General features: G+C 34.0%; 1 protein-coding gene across 1 annotated transcript in view; it reads left to right on the top strand.

The window, feature by feature from the left end:
* The window catches only part of LOC129216492 (sonic hedgehog protein-like), a 40,183-nt gene extending 20,093 nt beyond the window's left edge, over positions 1-20,090 (top strand). The window contains exons 2-3 of the mRNA XM_054850706.1: positions 14,314-14,575; positions 18,880-20,090. Coding sequence (XP_054706681.1) covers positions 14,314-14,575; positions 18,880-20,090 — 1,473 coding nt within the window. The remainder of the gene's footprint in view (positions 1-14,313; positions 14,576-18,879) is intronic.
* The last annotated feature ends 367 nt before the right edge of the window (positions 20,091-20,457 follow it).

A 20,457-nucleotide genomic window follows, 5' to 3' on the forward strand; every position in this document is an offset into this window, starting at 1 on the left:
TGACAACTTCTTTTATACTGCAGTGGACGCAGGTTAATTCAACCGCTTTAATGAATCAAATCGTCAAAAACTGGAAAAAAATCAGCTGTATTGAATTAGCCGCTTTATTGAATTAGTCGCTTTTATGGAATCAAAACTATTTAGAACAAACTTGACTCATATAGGCAGCGGCCACTGTAGTACACTACAGTGAATCAAGAAGAAACAAAATTAACCAGAAAACAAGGTCATGCAATTTTGGCAAAACTCTTCTACTTCCATTCTGTTACTTGGTTTGCAACTTTTCCTTTTTTTTTTGAACAATCACGATTGCTTATTGTCCTCACTTGACCGTCCTTGATGTTGTGGTTCCTTTTTGAGCTTGGACCAGGGGCCGCTGCAGCACCACCGCCCCCCTTCCTCTGCAGGCGCAGCTCCTCCGGTCCTGAGCTATCCGCTTCTCCTGGTCAGAGGCGTCCATGTCCTACACACACGCACGCTCAAACACTCACACACAACTTCACACACATACACTCACACACGCCTAGGTGCATACACAGGTCTAGGCACACACACAAGCCTACACACACACACAACTATACACACGTAACCGCCCAGGAGGAGGGGCAGGCTTGGGGGGACAGGAACCGTTTCTAGAAACAATAACTCCAATGAATAGGGCGGTTCGTGATTGCGAAAAACATAATTTGAATTCAAAATTTCAGAGTTCAAAAAAATTTTTTTTTGTACTATGCGAATTGCAGAGCATATGGAATTTAATAATCCTTACATCAACAGATTTATTTAAAGCAGGAATATTTAAAATTCCGAAATAATCTCTCAGTTCTCCAGCGCAAGAAAGCTAAAACAATGCGGATTACGGCAACTCCTTAGCACTATCAATTACCCTCAATTTATGAATGAGGATGAAATATTTAGGAAGCGAGAAATTCTTAATCTCTGCCTCATTAACTTCGTGTCGCAGAAGCGCCAATTGGAAGGATGAATCTGGCCTCATAGCAAGTTTAATTAATTATGAATTATGGGGAATGCTCCATTTATCAGCGCATTCTCTTATAAACGGTACGCTTTGCTAATCTTCTCAATCCAAATTAAAATAATCCGAGCTTTCAGTAGCACACGCTTCTGCTGGGGCCCTTTTCTGCAGAGGATTATGCGCGAGCGAAAAGCAGCATTTCACACAACTCCTCAAACATGCCAAAAGAAGATGGAAGTTTGAAAGTAGTTATGATGTAAAGGGTGATTAGAAAAAACACTAAACGTAAAATAAATATTAAAGCTTAAATTTGCTTCTGATAAATTGAAAGTCTGCGCAATCAAGAATAGCAGTCAGGTGTTCCATCTTTTTTCTGAAAAATATAATTTTACTAAAATTTGAGTTCTTTTTTAAGTTTTTTTTTTTTTGAATAATCACGAACTGCTTATTAGCCTAACTTGACCAAAGTTGGAGTTGTTCGGATTTTTCAGATTACCATGACAACGAGAACTAGTTTAGCTCGTTGTTTTATTATTGAGGGGAAAAATTTTCGTCGTCATGGTTGCAAATCGTGTGCAATTCAAGGGTTTAACTGAAGCATGAAACTTAACGCTGCGAACTCCACGGTCCACTGCCCTCCGCGAATGGAACCACTTCTGGACGGTGGCTTCTATGCCCTACCCACACACAGACACACACTCGTCTATACACACTCACATCTTATCTAAAGATGTTTTTTTTTAGTTCCGGGCACTTAAATTTTCGTGCCGTCTAAAGAACTGTTGTCTATCAAATAGTAGTAAGCTATTTGTTTTTCCGTTTATCTCTCAATTGTATTTTATCTCTCCTTTTCAACCCTTAGTGGTTCCCCAATATTTTGCTCTATTTACGTCCACTATTTTCATTTTGTGCATTTTTTTTTTATTTCTAAATTAATTAACAGAGTGTTTTGTAAATATGATCATCATGTACTTTCATGTATTTTGTTGTACTTCCCATTGTACTTTAAAACAATAATTAATATTACTGTATAATAGACTTCCCACTATACAACTGTTTATCTATTACGTTTGTATCACTCAGAATTGCTTTGAAAATGTATGGTGCCCTGTATTAACTCAAAAGTTTTAAATAAACCTCCGCAGAGACTCATCAAACCGTTTAAGTCCTAGTCGAGACAGGTAGCGGGAATCCCTGGAGGGCACAGCGTACAGTCTCCATACCTACTTATGAAGTCTCTCTGAGAAATAATTCTTAGAATTAACAATGGCAATCTTTTTCTTTCAAACATCTGTATAGGATTTTTCCATATGATTGTGCACAGAAAAGACAAACTTGATTACAAAGGGGATTCATTTCCGCCTTCAGCTGCATCATCTCCTCACTCCCCCCCCCCCCCACCCTTCTTCTAAAGAAAATGGGATAATTGGAAATTTAGCGTGTAACATAGGTCTTGAAAGCATTTAACGATCTTAGTTTATCATTGAGTAGGGGCAGATAAGCATTTCCAAACTGGTAATGATCTAGAAAGCGTAAACAACAGTTACACTGATGCATTGAGAGTTAAAAATAAGGGCTTAAACTGATGAAAAATGTTTTAAACTCTGGAATAAATATCATTCAATATGCATTAATTCTTTTTAAATATATTTTAAAGGTAATTATTGTGCAATAAGCTCAATAATTTAAAACGAAGAAATTTTATCTCATGTTGCTTCTGTTAAACATTTTTATGTTTCTAAGTTGTTAATACTTTAAAGAACCTGCATGTAGGAGTTAAAACAGAGGAACACCTCTTTTGCTGGGTATATGATCATCTCGTTTTAGATAATTTTTTATCTATATTACAACACTTTATATGTACACAGAGTGCTCTTACATTGATTTTACAAATTCAGAGGGGCGATAGTACACATCCAAATGACCAATAATTACATGGAACATAGGACCGCATTCCATTCTGAGAGGCTGAAAAATTAGAAACGGATTCTACGAGATAAAGCAGTACAAGCAATTTCCTTTGTCGTCACCTGCAAACGTAATATATTTACCCAAACACTATCAAGAATTCACCGCATGCAACTTTCCGCTGTGAAGAAACTTAATTTTGCTCTTAGTTGGTTCCGGAGAAAAGCGATCAGAGCAAATGTTGTCTTTTAAAAACGGCACAACATCGCCGGTATCAATTGTGCAACGACACTAGTGGTCGACTTTTTGAGAACCTGATATGAGTTTTCCACTAAGCAATAGAACTAATTGTACAACTTTCGGCATTATTCATTTGCTTTCCTAACTGAGTTGTAAGTCCACGTTTGAAACAGCGGTGGATATAAGAGGAGAGTCATGGGGGGTCACATGACCACCCTTAAATCGTTGGCAGTATTATCCACCCACATTGTGCTCAAACAGTTTAGGAATGAAATGCAAACGATGGCAGCAATATTTACAAATCATTGAACAAATTTTAAAATAAATATTTGAAATACTACTTCAATACATTGATATTCAACATTACTGATTGATTTCATTGCATATAAATTTATCCAGTAATGTTTTTGTCCTATTATTCCTGGCCGATTTGACGCCTTTTATCACCCAAGCAGTTTCAGAATTTTTTGTACCCAAAACCCTAGGGTCGATCAAATGAGTTGGGTAGGGAGGATGGGAGAGGAGTCATTCCTCAACATGACATCACGTGAAGTGGTTGTCTGTCCAACTGTTCGCTGTTAGTTATTCACAGTTTTTTTTTTTTTTTTTTTTTTTTTTTTTTTAACAATGTTGAAACTGAAAGAAAAAAAAAACTTCAAAATGCTTCTGACATATTTCCTGCTGATCCTTATGGAAAATGAGTTTTTGCTAGTTTTATACACGGATTATACTTTTGCATGTAAAGAAAAATGTTTCAAAAGCTATTCATTCCAGAAATATTGCTTCTAACACATGAGTACAGGCACCCAATCTTTTGAGTTATTAAAACACATCGATCATTTAATAGACGTAAAAGAAAGTAGTGTGGGGTCCACGTCAGATTTTTTTTATTTGGGGAGGGGGAGGGCAGCACTCTATTGAAAATTAACATTCTTCAAAGAGGCTAGAGAGGGCAAAAGTTCGAAAGCATGAGCATTTGTAGCAAGTTAAAAGACTCACGGGGATGTTCCCTCATAAATTATTTAAAAATTCATCAAAAACGAAAATTGAAAGCTATTTTAACTATTTCATCTCGTCCCATATTCTCCTACTATGTTTAAGCTACAGCATCAGTTACACAACTGTAAGTAATGTATCGAAAATATGAAACATATAATATTCTACTGGCCAAAAACAAGAAACTGTTTGAAAACGAGAAACTAGTTATTACTAAGCGATTTCAAAAATTCTCCTATTTTGCGATAGTGTATTCCATAGCAAAGGCAAAAGGAATCTGCTTCGTCTTTTCTGCTTTTTTCCCATACTCATCTTTTAAAGAAACTACCTTAGCGAAGAATACAAAGAGACTAAGAAAACTAAATCGCTTTGGGTCTTTCATAATAACACGCAATCCTATTCACAAAACTTTAAAATCTATTTATGCTTTTAATGACATCATTAGAGAAGATTGATGCTTTTTTTGAAAAGTGTCTCGGTGGACCTATTTAAAAGATGTAATATCTGCAAATGCTCCGTCATAAATATCATCGTTATCGAAGTTATCATCTTCTAAGTGCCTTCTAAACATTCCAATGCAAGCAGACACGGCTAAAAGCATTGAGATATTTTTTTTTCATATCAACACATACGTGTTACGTACCTCAAAAGCTTTTCGGGTCAAATTTATCGTTGGCGCTGTCAGAAGAAGCGATTTTAAACCGACAGTTATTTATTACCTTTTCATTCCATTATTATAAAATGAAACGTTAAAGCCGTTGAAGAAAGGAACTAAAAGTCTGTTTCGAATATTTTTGAGCAAATGATGCTTCAAAATTTCCTCACACCAGGAACTTTTCGAACAAAGTCTGTTGTCTTCTAAAAAGGCACTTGAGCTATTTCAACTGTTTTTCTAGTTCTTTGTCGCTCTTCTGAGCGCTATATGAAAATAAACGATTTAACACAGAAATGTACACAAAGCTTTATGATCATTAGCGTCTATTTTTTACATTTTAGGTCGACTGAATAAAATTCAGGATTTAAAATGCACTTTGTTTTCATGAAACTGAGAGAAGATTTATTCCTTTTCTTACAAACTAAAATTTACCTCCAGTGACACCCCTTGTGCAAAGCTAATTAAAAAAATATATTTTTTAATGTTGATGAAGTTCAAAAATTATTCTTCAAAAAAACTTTTAATCATGTTTAAAATATAAAAACATTCAAATAACTTCAACATTTGAGGCAGTAAGAATCAAAGGGATGTAAGTATCGAAACTAAAAATTTAGAGATAATCAGTAGAAATCGTAGGCGAAATTGATTCGTTTTATATTGTTTCTATTGTACTAACTGTGTTTAAATAACTACAATGTTGTAAGAGTTTCCTTTACCACTAATTGTAGAATTTCCATAGATCTTCACTGTGAAAACGATTCAGAAACGTTCCTGGAAAACAATAGACAGCTGATGTGCCCAATTTCTGCCAGTAGTTTATCTCACAAAAACAAGGAACGTTTTCCGCTAAAATTCAGTAACCTCCCTGAATAATCTAGATATCTTCCCGTTTAAGGTCAGTCGTGTCTCTGAAACTTCAGAGTAATCTCAGGTATAATATTACAGCTTGGCACCTTCCTGATTTATCAAGGCAGTTCCATAAGCAGTATTCCAAACACGGTCAAAGCTAAACCAGAATTGCAAGTAAGTACCGAGAATTTTTCTCACCTGTAATTCTTGCAAAGCCTACGTAGTCCATACTTATTCTCTCCCTTTGGAAGTTTAATCAGCATGGACGAGCCGTAACAGAGGTGACGCCGATACACTTTATAAATACTCTCAGTTAATCTTTAAACTGGGAGCTAAAATTATTTTTTACATCAGAGAGAGGTCAGCATTCAGACAATTTGTAGCGATTCAGGAAACTTTTTGACAATGATACTGAATATTTCCAGGAAGTGGACAAAAAGCGTTAAAATCCCGATATGTTACACGGAAATACTCAGTAACGTTTCGGAATATTTTTACAGCGTGTATGCTTAAGACACAAATTTATGGTTATGAAATTTTTGCTGCACTCAGCATTACATCTGGTGGAGTTTACCCCTCGGTATTTTTTCTTCTGAGTTTAGTATTTCCTGAAAGATCAGGGCGTATGTAGACTTCAGGCGCGCATGCAAGATTGTAAAAAACGTATATGTAAGAAATTATAAGCTCAATTACGCAACCAAAGATATTATTTCACTAAATTAGCATTTTACATAATTTATGTTCCAATTGTTTAGTATCTTAACAGTGAAAATGCAGCTGGGGTAAACAAATTCTCACTTACCCCCAAAAAAGTTCGCATACTTGCCCCACCTCGCTAAAGTAAAATCAAGTTACACTAAGCAATAAATAAATACCTTTGTGCCGAGAAATAACAGGAAAAGGTTTCATAAAAAAAAGTCTAAACAAGCCTTTACTTGTTGCGACAATAAAAAGGGCCGCAAAATATTAAAAGTTTCGGGAATTCACTCCATTATTATAGGTTGTGGAAGAAAATAACTAAGGAAATAAAAATTCACTTATACTACGAAAATGTTCATTTTTTTCCCTCACAACCCATACCCAACTCTAGACCTACCCAAAAAATACTCACAGCAGCGCAACAACTACATGGTCATGTGACAGGTGATTCAGAGCTGTCAAACAAAAAACAGGAAAATTTTGCACATTCGCATGCTTACCCCTTCATATGAAATCTCCGGTGTTCCCTACTTTGTAAAACTAAACCCTGATACCTACAGATGCTGTAAATCTTCTTAAAATATTTTCAACATCTCTTCTCCACATAGTATAAAATGAAGTCACCAAAATGCATCTGAGTGATTCTCCAAAAACCTGACATTTTCCAATCACATTTTTCAAAAAAATAAAACTGGTGAAAAAAATCTGAAAAAAATCATACTTACTCTTTGCTAGGAACTTATTAAGAGAAAACTAAAGGGAATTCATTTTAACTACGGTACACCCTCAAAAGAGAGATCAAATTTTCATACAGCAAGAAAATGACAAGTAGCACCATTTCGACTAACGGACATTCATTTCAATGAAACATATATCGATTGCTACATTAAAACTTCCTTTAAGTTAGCCATACACAGTATGGTAAAATTTACAAAAAGAAACGTTACCTTCTTATTAACTGCGAATTGTTTTATATTTCAAGAAATACAAACATAAAACTAAAAGAGAACAAGCAATATTAAGAAAATATGTTTCACTTACAGCAACTACAAAATTTATAGCAACTTCACTAACCTATGCGAGCAACATTTAGATTATACAGGGTGTTTCAAAATGAATAGCGGGGTTTTAACATGTTATAATATTTATTACACCAAACTTACAGCCACAAGTGATATATCAAATGAAAGAGAAACTCAAACAGTTTTGTTTGTTGGCATCAGTGCGCATGCTAACCGGTACTTCTTATCTGTAACTGGTACTTCTTATTTGGATAGTTTACAGCTACGGCTCTTCCCTCAACTGACACAAGATGAATCAGAAAACTTCATCTTTCAGCAAGATGGTGCGCCGCCTCACTGGCGTAATGAGGTACGCGATTGGCTTAACCAAACTGCACCCGACCGCTGGATTGACCCTAAGGGGCCCAATGACAGGGCTTGTTTCCCATAGCCTCCACGGTCACCCGACCTAACGCTGTGTTATTTCTATCTTTGGGGGCTTATTAAGGGCCGTGTGTATGTGCCTCCACTGCCAGCCGACCTTCCCGAATTAAGGAACAGGATTGAAACAGCTGTTGCAGCAATTACTAATGAGACAATCATCAAAGTTTGGGAAGAACTTGCATATCGTCTTGACGTGTGCCGAGTGACGAATGGTGCTCACATCGAACAAGCTTCGGTCACTCGTCTGGTCAGTGCTGATTCTGTATTAGCTACCAGTTTATTTGGCACTCTTGGCTTCCTTAAGATGTTTTCCATCTCCAGCTCAGTCACTTTCCTGTGCCGGGCTGATGAGTGCTAATAAGCACGAAACTGAAGTCCTCGGCTGGAATTGACTGAGCTGGCGGTGTATTTCATGTACTTATAGGCTATTATGTAAAACTGTTTGAGTTTTTCTTTCATTTGATATATCACTTGTGGCTGTAAGTTTGGTGTAATAGATATTATAACATGTTAAAACCCCGCTATTCATTTTGAAACACCCTGTATAATATTTAACCAATATATATACATATATATATAATATAGTAATCGAACAAATATCTCACCAATAAAGCTCTTTTGGAACGATTTGTCTGAAGAACAACCAAAAAATGTTAAATAGATAGAATTATTCCAGTGATACATTTTTTATGTATCGTTTGCCAAATTTAACTTTCTTTTTTTTTTCAATCAATCTTATTTTCCAACTAATGTGTTGGAAATAAATCCTTCTATTCTACGGGATGCATTACCAGTGCTTGAGAAACAATGCTAGGAGTGTGATTTTTTAGGACAGGAGTATGACACTTTTTTAAAGACAGGAGCATGACATTTTCCATACAATTTGCCTGTTGCGTAAGCCCAGGATTATAACTAAGGTAGGGTCAGACGGGGGAAATATGGGTTAAAAAACCATAACACCTTAATATTTTCTTAAGTATAAAAGATAAAATGATTTAATTTGTCATGGAGTAAGCTTAAATAATATAGAAATTATTCAAATAATCCCTTTATTTAAATTTACATTATTATTTTTTTATTTAAATTAAATGAGTGACCAAGTTTTACCCCAGATCAGGGCAATTACGGATCACACATGGGGTAAATATGGGACACCCCCTTTTTTTTAAAGTAATCCTTATCAAAAGTAATTAACCATTCTAAATTATTGTTTCTTAGCCCATAAAGAGATTTTTTAATGGTAAAAATTTTTATATTAAAGAAATAACACATTATAGTTGAAATAATTTGATGTTACTCCTACTTAGTTGAGTACAGTTAGTTATTGCTCTTTGCTCTAAGTCTACGATTCCGTGAAGAAATTATTCTTTAATGTTTGTATGCTACCTTCAACAATCATGTTTCTGTCAACTGCAAGGTTTTTTCTTTGCAATTTCAATTAACTAGACTGAAAAAATGCACTTATTTCAAATTACTTCTAAAAATGTTTTGCTTGGACGAATAAAATTTCCGACACCTTGTTCTAGAAAATTCATTTCTGCTTTTTCCTTGTCCAAATTTTAAGTTAATTTCCGCATTGTAGAATATGTCGCTATTATCATTCATTACAAAGTCTATCTGATGTTCAAGTACAGAATGAATTCGGTTGTAGCTCCATCTTTTAACACATTAAAAGAATGAATATATTTGCACTTGCGTTTTTGCAGAGTCTTCCCCCTTTTTCTCGTTGTCATAAACAATTCCAAAATAAACTCATCTTGCATTTAGGGGCTGTCTATATCAGCTTGTTAAGGTATTATTATTATTATTATTATTATTAATTATTATTATTATTATTATTATTATTATTATTATTTGCAAGCAGGGTTTTTCTCGATGACTACATCTGTGCTTTGCATTTGATTTTTCTTCTGCTTCTTTTTCTCTTGCAGTTCCAAGATACAAGATTTGTTATAGCTATTGAATTTATCCCCTTATTTGGTACTCTAGGGATTCATATTAATTTTTTTCTTTATTTTGGTACTTGATAAGTGTCCTTATTGCATGCTGAAATAGTTTATCTTCAAAGCTTTAATTGATTTGCTAGCCAATAGGGCATACTTCCATACTTCAGCAGCAATTGAAGATGATATATCATCCAATGCTGCAATTGGAGAATTAAAATTTCTTTTTGAAAGAAAGTTTGGCACAGGAAAGGGTAAGTTGAAATTAATACTGATGTTATTCACATAGAAATGAATAAGAAAAACATTTAAAATATCAGAACATATACTGACCAAGAATTACCCCGGTGACCCAGAATTACCCTACTAAACTGAGGTATAAATAAGTATACTTTTAATACGCATTATTTTTAAAAAGAAGAAAAAATGTATGTTGGTATGAAAAGCCAAGACCCATTTGCTATTAAAAAAACAGCCCCAACAAAATTGTTTCTTCAAAAGTGTTTCACCTACACGAATCTTGAAAAAAATCACGATTTTCCGAGACAATCTTTTTTGAAGATGTTTTTATAGAAGTGTGAAAACTATTTTTTTTTCTATTATTTACTTCACTGTTACATTGTTTTTGACTTTGATATAGAAAAATTGAATGTACTAGGATGACTTAGCATAATTTAGTTTCTTTGTAACAAAACTTTTAACAGTAAAAAATTGGTGACCATTATTTACCAAGAAAGAGAGTGACCCATAATTGTCTCGGGTGACCCTGACTAATATTATTTTTCAATTCTAACCTCTTAATTCAATCATACACTATATTAGTAAAATTATTATTTTCTTTTATTTAACACAGAAATGTTGTCCAGGAGAATGACAGCAAAAAAAAAATAAAATAAATGAATAGAATTCTTCTACTGATAAATTTTTTATTTATCAATTGCCAAATTTAACTTTCTTTTTTTCAATAAATTCGCAACTACAGAGCTCGAAAACACTACCTTGCGGTGATTAACAATACTAAAGAAAAAGGTAAAACATTCCACTCCACGCGTTTTCTTTGGGGTAAATTACATGCTTCAGACAGTTTGTGGTGTAATGTAATTTGAGAAGAATAGAAAAGAAAGATTCCCACAAACACGATGAAAAATTACTGTCATTCACTTCGCGTCAAATCAAGTTATAAGTAACTGCATTTGTTAGTTTTATCTTTTTCATCCGCCATTAGACAGTGACTGCAGCGCCCCCTATAGTTTATTGGAGTTGCGAATCTTATTTTCCAATTAATGTATTGGAAATAAATCCTTCCATTCTACGGGATGCATTACCAGTGCTTGAGGAATAGTGCTGGGAGAGTGATTTTTTTAGGACAGGAGTATGACACGTTTTTAAGACAGGAGTATGACACTTTTTTTAGGAAAGGAGTATGACATTTTCCGTTGAATTTGCCTGTTGCGTAAGCCCAGGATTATTATTAAGGTAACTAATGTTATTTTTCGATTCTAACTTCTTAATTCAACTACACACCATGAGAAGAATTATTATTTTTCTTTTTTTAACACAGAAATTTTCAGCAAAAATGTTTCATACCCATTTTTGAACTTCAAAAATTTAGTAAGAACAGCAGCCAAATCATATGAACTTAATACTTAAGGAATCTAACAAAATGCTGCTAATAAAAAGTGTTGAAGCATAGCAAAGCAAAATTCCTTTTTAAATCTATAATAATTGAACTCATTCTTAGGACAGGAGAATGACATGAAATCTGGGGACAACGTTTAAATTGATGTACATTGATGATTTAAATAATCCAATTTATTTAAAGAACACTATTTTACACCTTTAAGTATGCTTAATTTCGTACTACAAATTGAATTTGTGAAATGTTGATATACATTTTTAAACAATTTAAGTCCATTTGAAATACGGCTGCGGACACGCCAAAAGTGTGACTTTCTGGTTATTTAAATTATTTTGTAGAAACGTTTAAATGAGTTATTGTTTTAATGATAATAGAATAATAGCAGTTAGGTTATTTTTAACTCTTAAAAAATGAAAACACTTTCTGAGTTAAACAATTTTTGTGTTAGGCTACTGGGACAAAATATTGTTAGAAATTTGGAGAATCACCGGTCTATGTGTTTAAACTCGCGAAACTTGAGAACTACCCGACCGATTTCGCTGAATTTTTCAGTTTGTTCCTTTGAGCCCTGAAAGGGTTTCCAGACTGGTTCGAAAACAAATCTATGAATAGTTCTTTTTTTATTCCAATTTTGGCGCAATTTTCACGTAAATTCCGGATATGGGGGTGAGACAAATTAGTGACAAATTACTTGCACATATAAATATTATATATCTCTAGTAAGAGTAGAATTTCTCGCGTTCTACGCAATTTGTTTCAATGCTCTAACCTACCCACGAGGGGAGTATTTGCCTTTTTTAGCTCGAATTTGTTTTGACTTAGCTAAAATTTAGGCATTACTTTTTTCAATAAACTATCAATAAAAAGAGAAAGAATTGTTCCACAGTTTCCTTTTTGACACCATTGGAAAAAGCAACATTTTGTACTCGAGATCTATCTCGATCTATGGTCGAAAAACTATCTCTTAAGGAAGAAAAGTCACAAGCCTTTTTAAATGAAGTTCAAAAAATCTCTTTTCCACTTAAATTGTTAACCATTTTCTTTCGCATTTTACTTCCTTAAAATTATTTATTTTGTGTTTCCATGGTTACGCTTTTTAAATTCATCTTTATTCGGAACTCTAGCGCTCGAATACGCTACCTTGCGGTGATTTATAAAACTGCGTCTGCACCTAAAACATTGCCACGTTGCGCATCACGTGTGTCTGTTGACGTAAACACAGGCAGTTTGTTCTGAGTATTTATTAACGCAATCGATGTGTCTTAGTTTGCTTTCAGCTACAGAAATTAATTCGTCCCCTAAGAGTATTCTCGAGCTTCTCAAAATAATGTTAGTTTTCCATATTTCTTTCAAAAAAGTATTAAATGGTGGAAGCGTAAACAAGAAAACTCTGGATTAACAAAATTGGATAACGTTATACCAGGTAAAAATTTTTATTGTTTTGTATGAATTTGTAAGAATATGAGTTTTTTTTAATCTTAAATTAATTTAACTAATCATATTTTACAGCAGCATTTAGTTGGAATGGACAGTATGCAAAATATTTTCTTGAATATATTATCGTAGAACAAAATGAATAACCGAGAAAGAATTTACTTTATTCCTTTTATTCTCAGCTGAAAGGTTTCGCCAAATTTGTTTAGGGTTATAGTAGTTTTAGTATTGTGCAAGCAAAGTAGCCTTGGCGAGTTTTCGCGTTTTTAGTTAAACCATTTTTAATTTTTATCATGAGTGGAATAAAATGATAGTAAGATTACAGAATTCGATAAGTAAAAAGAAATAATGGTCAATCAACTGAAAAGAAAACTACCACCATATATAAACTGTGAGTACACATTTTATTTATTTTGTTCTGAGTGAATTTGAATAAATATCAGTTTTTCAATTCGATGAAAAAAAAACGAACTTAACAACATTGACTGGACACTTTTCTTTAACCTAATTCCACATAAATGATTTAAATAAAATTTGTTACTACAGTATCCTACTGAAATAGACAGTATGCAAATAAATTTTCTTGAAAATATTTATCGCAGAACAGATTGAAAAATCCAGAAAGAACGTTAAGAATTTGAACAATAAAAAATAAAAGTTCGCCAAAAATCTGTTTATAGTGTTATGGTTTTAAAATTATGTGAAAGAATAATGTATCTTGACAAGATTTCGCATATCAGGTAAATTATTTCCATGACGAATGAATTAAATGCATGATTTCTTTGGATATCCAATCATATAGTCATAGAAATAAATTATCTAGTGTTAAACGTTACTCTTGACAGTCCGCAACGTATGTGCACTATGTGACAAAAATGTCAACAACTGCTGGAAATGTCACGAAACTGAACTTAATATGTACTAACGTATAGAAAAAACGGTACAAAATGAAAATGCCGTTCGAAGCGAACCAAAAATTTATGAATTCCGAATTCAACATCGTGAAAATGGCTGCTTCAGAACAACTTACTGTGTGTTCTACATTAATTGTTTACTTTCGTAATACTTTTTGGTTTCTAATCTCTTTCTATATGGGTCAGAATATCCACAAGACTTTGAAAAATCTTTTCAAACGAATAAAGCGAAAAAATCATACATACGAACAAAAATCACAACACTTTTAGCATTTTCTTCGCTACCACATGTGTTTGTTTTAGTTTTCAATTCCGCCATTAAACAGTGACTGCAGTGCCCCCTATAGTTCGTTGGAGTTGCGAATCGAGTTAATGTCTTAAAAGTATTTTAATATCCGTCGTTATTGTTTGGAAGGGAAATTTTGCATGATGTACTTTTTTCAATTTATCTAAGCCTGATTGTTGAATATACGGCACTTTACACAATTTTTATTTTCAAGGTAGACCGGGCAAAGCCGAGTAACGCAGCTAGTAAATGAATAAAATAAAGTGTTACCAAATTCGACAACTGTAATTTTCTGAGGCGTAACTTTTTTCATAAATGTTTCCTTTCAGCGTTGCCGAGAGAAGTTGGACACGTTGGCGATCTCAGTGATGAACCAATACCCGGGGGTGCGCTTAAGAGTCACAGAAGGATGGGATGAGGAAGGCCACCACTCCCCTTCTTCTCTGCACTACGAGGGTCGTGCAGTGGACATCACCACCAGCGACAGAGATCCAGCAAAATACGGTCAGCTAGCCAAATTAGCCGTGCTGGCTGGATTCGATTGGGTCTACTACGAGGCGAGGACGCACATTCATTGTTCTGTAAAATCAGGTTGGTGTAAGAGTACAAAAAACCAAAATAAATTTCTGCTCCCACCTGTTTTTTTTACACTAGAATTACGGCGATCTTTGGATGCCTAGAAACACGGCAGGGGTATAATTAGGTATTTAGAAAAAATTAAAATACCCATATAATAATAAGCGCTGTACCAGTTGCATTTCAGAAACTATCTGCTAAAGCTCCCGTTTATGGGCCATAGCATTATGCATGCTTCAAGTCCTTGCAATGATATGTTCTAAAAGGCATGTTTGAGTTTATGATCTGTTCCAGCATCATTAAATGTATTTGTGTTTCTTTTTACTTCCTTTTACAAAAAAGGAAGTATTGTATTCGCGAAAAAATTTTCACTCAAAAATCGACCTTAATTTCCATTTTGCTCACCCCCGAATGAATGTTGAGTTTTTTTTTTCGACTCGACCACACGTGGATAAATGCCTACGAACGTGTAGACACGCGAAATAACCATTTTGACGAATCCAGAGAAGAAAACAACGAGTATTCTCGTGAAGTCTGTACGTACGTATGTATGTGCGTATGTATGTCGCATAACTCAAGAACGGAATGTCCTAGAAAGTTGAAATTTGGTACGTAGACTCCTAGTGGGGTCTAGTTGTGCACCTCTCGTTTTGGTTGCATTCTAATGCTCCAAAAGGCGTCTTTTGTCCCTTTTTGGAGGGAAATCATTGTTAATTTCGATGTAAACTCAAGTGGTGTTATAATTTGACGGACACGGCGATACATCGCCAGTCTTTTGGTCGCCAAGGTTTGACGCCAACTTGGCGACAAATTTGGCGTTTTTTTAAATTTTTTTAAAAATCTGGTTTTAATTTGGCCACTGTTGGTGGTATTTAGAGAGTAAACTATTGAATCACATTAAAACTGCCAAGAATGAGAAAATGACATTAAATTAGAGCAAAAGGAAGTCATGTGATGCACACACTAGCTTGTTTTCTCAAAGGGGCGAAAATGACATCTTCCCTCATTTTTAGGTATAACCGTTCAGTTCGGTTAAAAAAATAATTAAAATAATTTTCTGAAAACTTAATATTATAACTCAGCACGATGATTTAGGAAAAATCGAAAAGGGAAATACAGAGGAGCAGTTTGTAAAAAAAGTTTACTTGGGGTAAAAAGACCCATCCCGTAATTCTAGTCTTAAACTAAACACTATTTTAAAACGTAATTATGACTGGGCGAATATTTTTGTCGAGTTATCTGTCAAAATAAGGCTGTTACCTTTGATTTTAGGTGGGATTTTAAAGCTTTCGCTTCATATTTCAAAAACTATTCACTTACGAATATAATCATTAATTGATCGATTTAAGAACATGAAAGAACATCCAAAAAATCGATTGGATTTTTTCGGATATTTTTTCATACAAAAGCTTGTATTTTCTACATTAAAAAGGGATTTCTTCGTAGCCCTGAAAACAGTTTGCGCATTACGTTGTTTTTTCCTTCATTATAGCATTTTTTTTTGTTTAGGTATGTTAGGCAATAAACAAAATGTTTTATTCTTGATAGATTAAATATTTTTTACTTTTTTTTTCGTTGTACTTTTATTCACTGTTCTACATGTTTTTATGTTTTTGTTTTAAGTGTAACCTGCTTTGTCGTTAGAAATATTTAAAAGAAAAACTTCATTATTGTATTTTAAAAATAAAACAACCTTCTAACGCACCAACTGTACCCAGCAGACGCTGGTACTGCTCTGTAAGCGACTCGACAGTAAGCAGTCGAGGGATTCGTGTGACTTTAAGGTCACAGACAGGATCGTTCTGTGACATCTTGACACTTTAAGGTGAAAATGATGAATAATTCGTTAATGCTTGAGCATTTGCACATGTATTCTATTCAGGAAATATTTACTTGTATATTGTTCGATCCATTTGCCAGAATGTCACCTTTTTACGCATGTATTTTTCCTTCTATTCCCGGGATTCAAACTTTGGCTTTTAGTTTTCAACTATCAGTATCTCAGAGCCAGGCTGACCTAAGTTCAAAAATTTGCGATTTTCAGTTTATTAGTGCATTGTATGGAGAACGCTATTCCGCGTCGATCCATGTGAACGTAATTTAAGAAAAAATCCTTTGTAATTATTTACCAGAGCTGAAAGAGCGCTCGTCTCATCTTTTGAATGTGCCAAATCAACGTTTTCCCTCTCTCCTGTAATGTAGCGATTTTGTGATTTACGTTGTTCTGGCTCTGAGGTACAGATATTTGAACTGAAGGAACCATTATGTATCCTACTATAAAGTATTAACTTTCTGAAAGAAATTTTTATACATAAAAAATAATGATGTCCACATGTTTCGGGCGGGACTGTACATTTACTCCCGCAACAGGCACGAATAATTAGTTTTTAAACTCAAAATATTTTTTAGAATGTTGATGCTTTAATATTGTGATACATAATGGTTGTTTATATTCAACAAAATGAAAACTGAAAGCCACAGTTTAAAATTCCTGAAGCAAATTGCAAATATACAGGTGTTTCGTTTTAACCTGCGAGACCTCTATTTTCGCAACCGTTAGTCTTAAATGCATACTTCCAATTGCAAAAGTGTCCAAAATCAGATGCAGAGTTAAGATATTGAAAGTTTTAAGCAAAAAAAAAAAATAAGTAGTCAAAAAAATACAAAATATAATTTTTTTACGGATCATAGGTCCTCTTTCTTTTATTTAGAGAAATTTTCTCCATTGAAAAATTATTCCAACAGAAAACATTTGATATTGATACGACCAATATTCACCGAGCTATGAAACACAACGTTTTGTGACTTACAACACTTTACACTCGTCATCAATAGCACCTTTTGAGGGGAAAATATAGCAGTTAACAAGGGTTTAAAATTATATGAGTGCATACGCGTATAGTGTGATTTTTCAAATTGTTCGAGGTTTTGTAGTGTGTTTTCGCGTATGATGGGAAAACCGTTGCATTTGTTATTGAACAGCAATGAAAAATAAAATTTATACTTTGTTTTCTACTTCGACAACCTGTTATTTTTCTGTTTTGGTTCTGTACCAATCTCGTTTTCTGTATGATCCCTTAAAACTTTAAACTCGAACATCTCCTTAAGTTTTGGTCGCACAAATGTCAAGTTTTTGTGTAAGTAATATTTTTCAATGGAGATTATTTCCCTAAACATAAATAAGGGGACCTAGAGCCCTTAAAAAAGCTGAATCTTGTATTTTTTGACCCATTTCTATTTTCGATTCAAACTTTCAATATCTTAACCCTGCGTCTGATTTTGAACATTTTTGCAATTGGAAGTATACATCTAGGAGTAAGGCTACGAAAATAAAGGTCTTGCAGGTTAAACCGGAACACCCTGTATATATAAACATGTCACACCCGTGCAAGTGAATTGAACAATACTAGTATCACATTCAATGTGATAGCATAAGAAATTTTTGAACCTGCGAAGTATTATGGCGCAAACCGCATATTCATACGACAGATGTTTGCTTTCCTATGAATTTTTACATGTATCAAAGATTTTTCTGGGCGCCCTGTATTTTAAATTCGTGCAAATTTTGAGCAAACGATGCGTTGTGAGTTAAAGTTCAAGACATATTGTACGTGAATGTCATCAGACAATGACCTCAAGTCCATAAAAGAAGAGTTGAATCAACGTGTTAGCTATGCAAACCAATCAAAACATTTGGTACTTTCATTGAAGGAGAATCACTTAAAGTGACCAACACCAAATAAAGCAAACTAAAATAGAAAGAAATAGAATGGAATAAAAATTTAACTAACGAAATTAAATAAATATATAGAAATTTATGTTCAGTTAGGAGGAGAGTTAGAATTTCAAAAAAGTGGAGAGGGAATAATATAAGTGTTCTCTTTAAAATTAATCGAGTTTATTGCTACATTACATGGGCGCCCATATGCAAAATTGTAAAGGGGGGCTCAAATATTTTAACCAAAGTTTAGCATGATATTTTCCAAATGAAAACCGATTTCAGGATAGATTAGAGTCATTAAAATTGGACATTTTTAATTACTTATTCATTAATGGCTGGAGCAGATATATTTTTACATTTTTGCAAAGAAAAAAATACTAAAACAAGAAAGTTCTAATTTCTAAGGGGGGGGGGGGGGCTCGAGACCCCCCTTGCCCCCCTATATGGGTGACCTTGCTACATTACAATTTACATCTTAGCCGTCGCGAAGTAAATTTTAATACTAAGTTGAAAGGTTTTGCTCAAAATGCTATCTGCACTGTAATCTTGCAATTATGTTTTACTAGAATATTTTCCTGAGAGACTTTATTTGTTTCAGAAACAAACTCTGAAGGCAAATCTATTGGCTGTTTTCAAGGAAGCTCGAAGGTCATCACAAACGATGGCATCAAATTGATGAGTAACTTGACAGTTGGAGACGAAGTGCTGAGTAGCTTTGGACCGAATGGGACTTCCGTTTACAGTAAAGTTATCGCTTTTTTGCACAGAGATCCCAAGCTTGAAACAGATTTCGTTGAAATGGAAGACGAAACAGGCAACAGTTTGTTACTGACAGGAAATCATTTAGTTTTCCGTTATGTACCAAAGAAGTCAAATGCTGAGAAGCTTTTTAATGTGCCTCAAAAGCAGAAACCTTCACCTGAAATAGGGAACAGAAAAATGAGATTTGGCAGTGTGAAACTGAAAATCAACTGTTATAAAAAAGCAAGAAAGCAAATGTCAAACGTTTCACTTCGACTCGGAACTAATTATACTAATCCTGATAAAAAGTGTGAAGATTTTAAAATTTTCAAAACAACAGTTAGACAGTTTAAGTGCCGATCTTTTGGATTTAGATTTAAACGAAAGCAAGTTCCAGTACAAAGCGTCGCAATAAACGGTAGAAGACTGCATTCATCTGTAACGCGAGAAAAAGTAAGTGTTTCAAAAATCAGAAGAAAAGGTTATGAAAATACTACTTCAATCAAAAGACTTGCAAGCCGGCATGATGCAGTTGGAAACAAAATTCGCAATGCAGTACGAATCTCTGGATCTTCAAATTACCTGCACAAATTTCATTCGCATACCGGATTCGGACTTCATTCTTTACTTGCAAGTAATTTCGAAGCAGTTCCCGCAGATCAAGTTCATACTGGTACTTTCATCTACAAAATTTCTCACGACAATTCGCCGTCACTTTCATTAGTAAGAGAAATAAGACGGACAAAAAGGATAGGGGTTTACGCTCCTTTAACAGAATCTGGTACCATTGTAGTAGATGGCGTCTGGTGTTCGTGCTATGCCGTAGTAAAAAGCCATGATGTAGCTCATGCAGCTTTTGGACCGCTAAGAATTTTATATTTTCTTAAAGATCACATGTATCAATTGTCAATAACTGTAATGACGTTTTTCACTTTTATTGCAAATTTCTTTTCGGTTGCAAATTTTTTTACAAGTGAACATGAAGTTTCAGAGGATGTAAGTCCTTATCATTGGTATGCTAATTGTTTATGCTTTGTAAGCAGTCCCTTTGTAACGTTATGTGAATAAAATCAAGAATATAATTTAAAAATATATTATGACTATTTTAAACAGCACCTTAGAGCGAACCAAAATATGAATATTGTGTACACATAACTGTTTCTTGTTGAAATATAAATACATCACTTCTTTTTAACTGAGGATACTGGCTTTTACAAACTTCGCAGACTTAAAAAAATAGTTCACAAATTTTGAAAAAATAAAGTTAATAAATATTTTGGACATACATAAAACTAAAATAAATGTTTAAAACGTATTGTACTATTATAACATACAATTGCATAATGCGTCAATACTAAATAAATATGCATTGCAATAATACATAACATAGATTGCGTGATTTTATGAAGCTACTTCACTTTAGAACATTTAAATA

This window comes from Uloborus diversus, chromosome 2 (assembly GCF_026930045.1).
Source record: "Uloborus diversus isolate 005 chromosome 2, Udiv.v.3.1, whole genome shotgun sequence".
NCBI lineage: Eukaryota > Metazoa > Arthropoda > Arachnida > Araneae > Uloboridae > Uloborus > Uloborus diversus.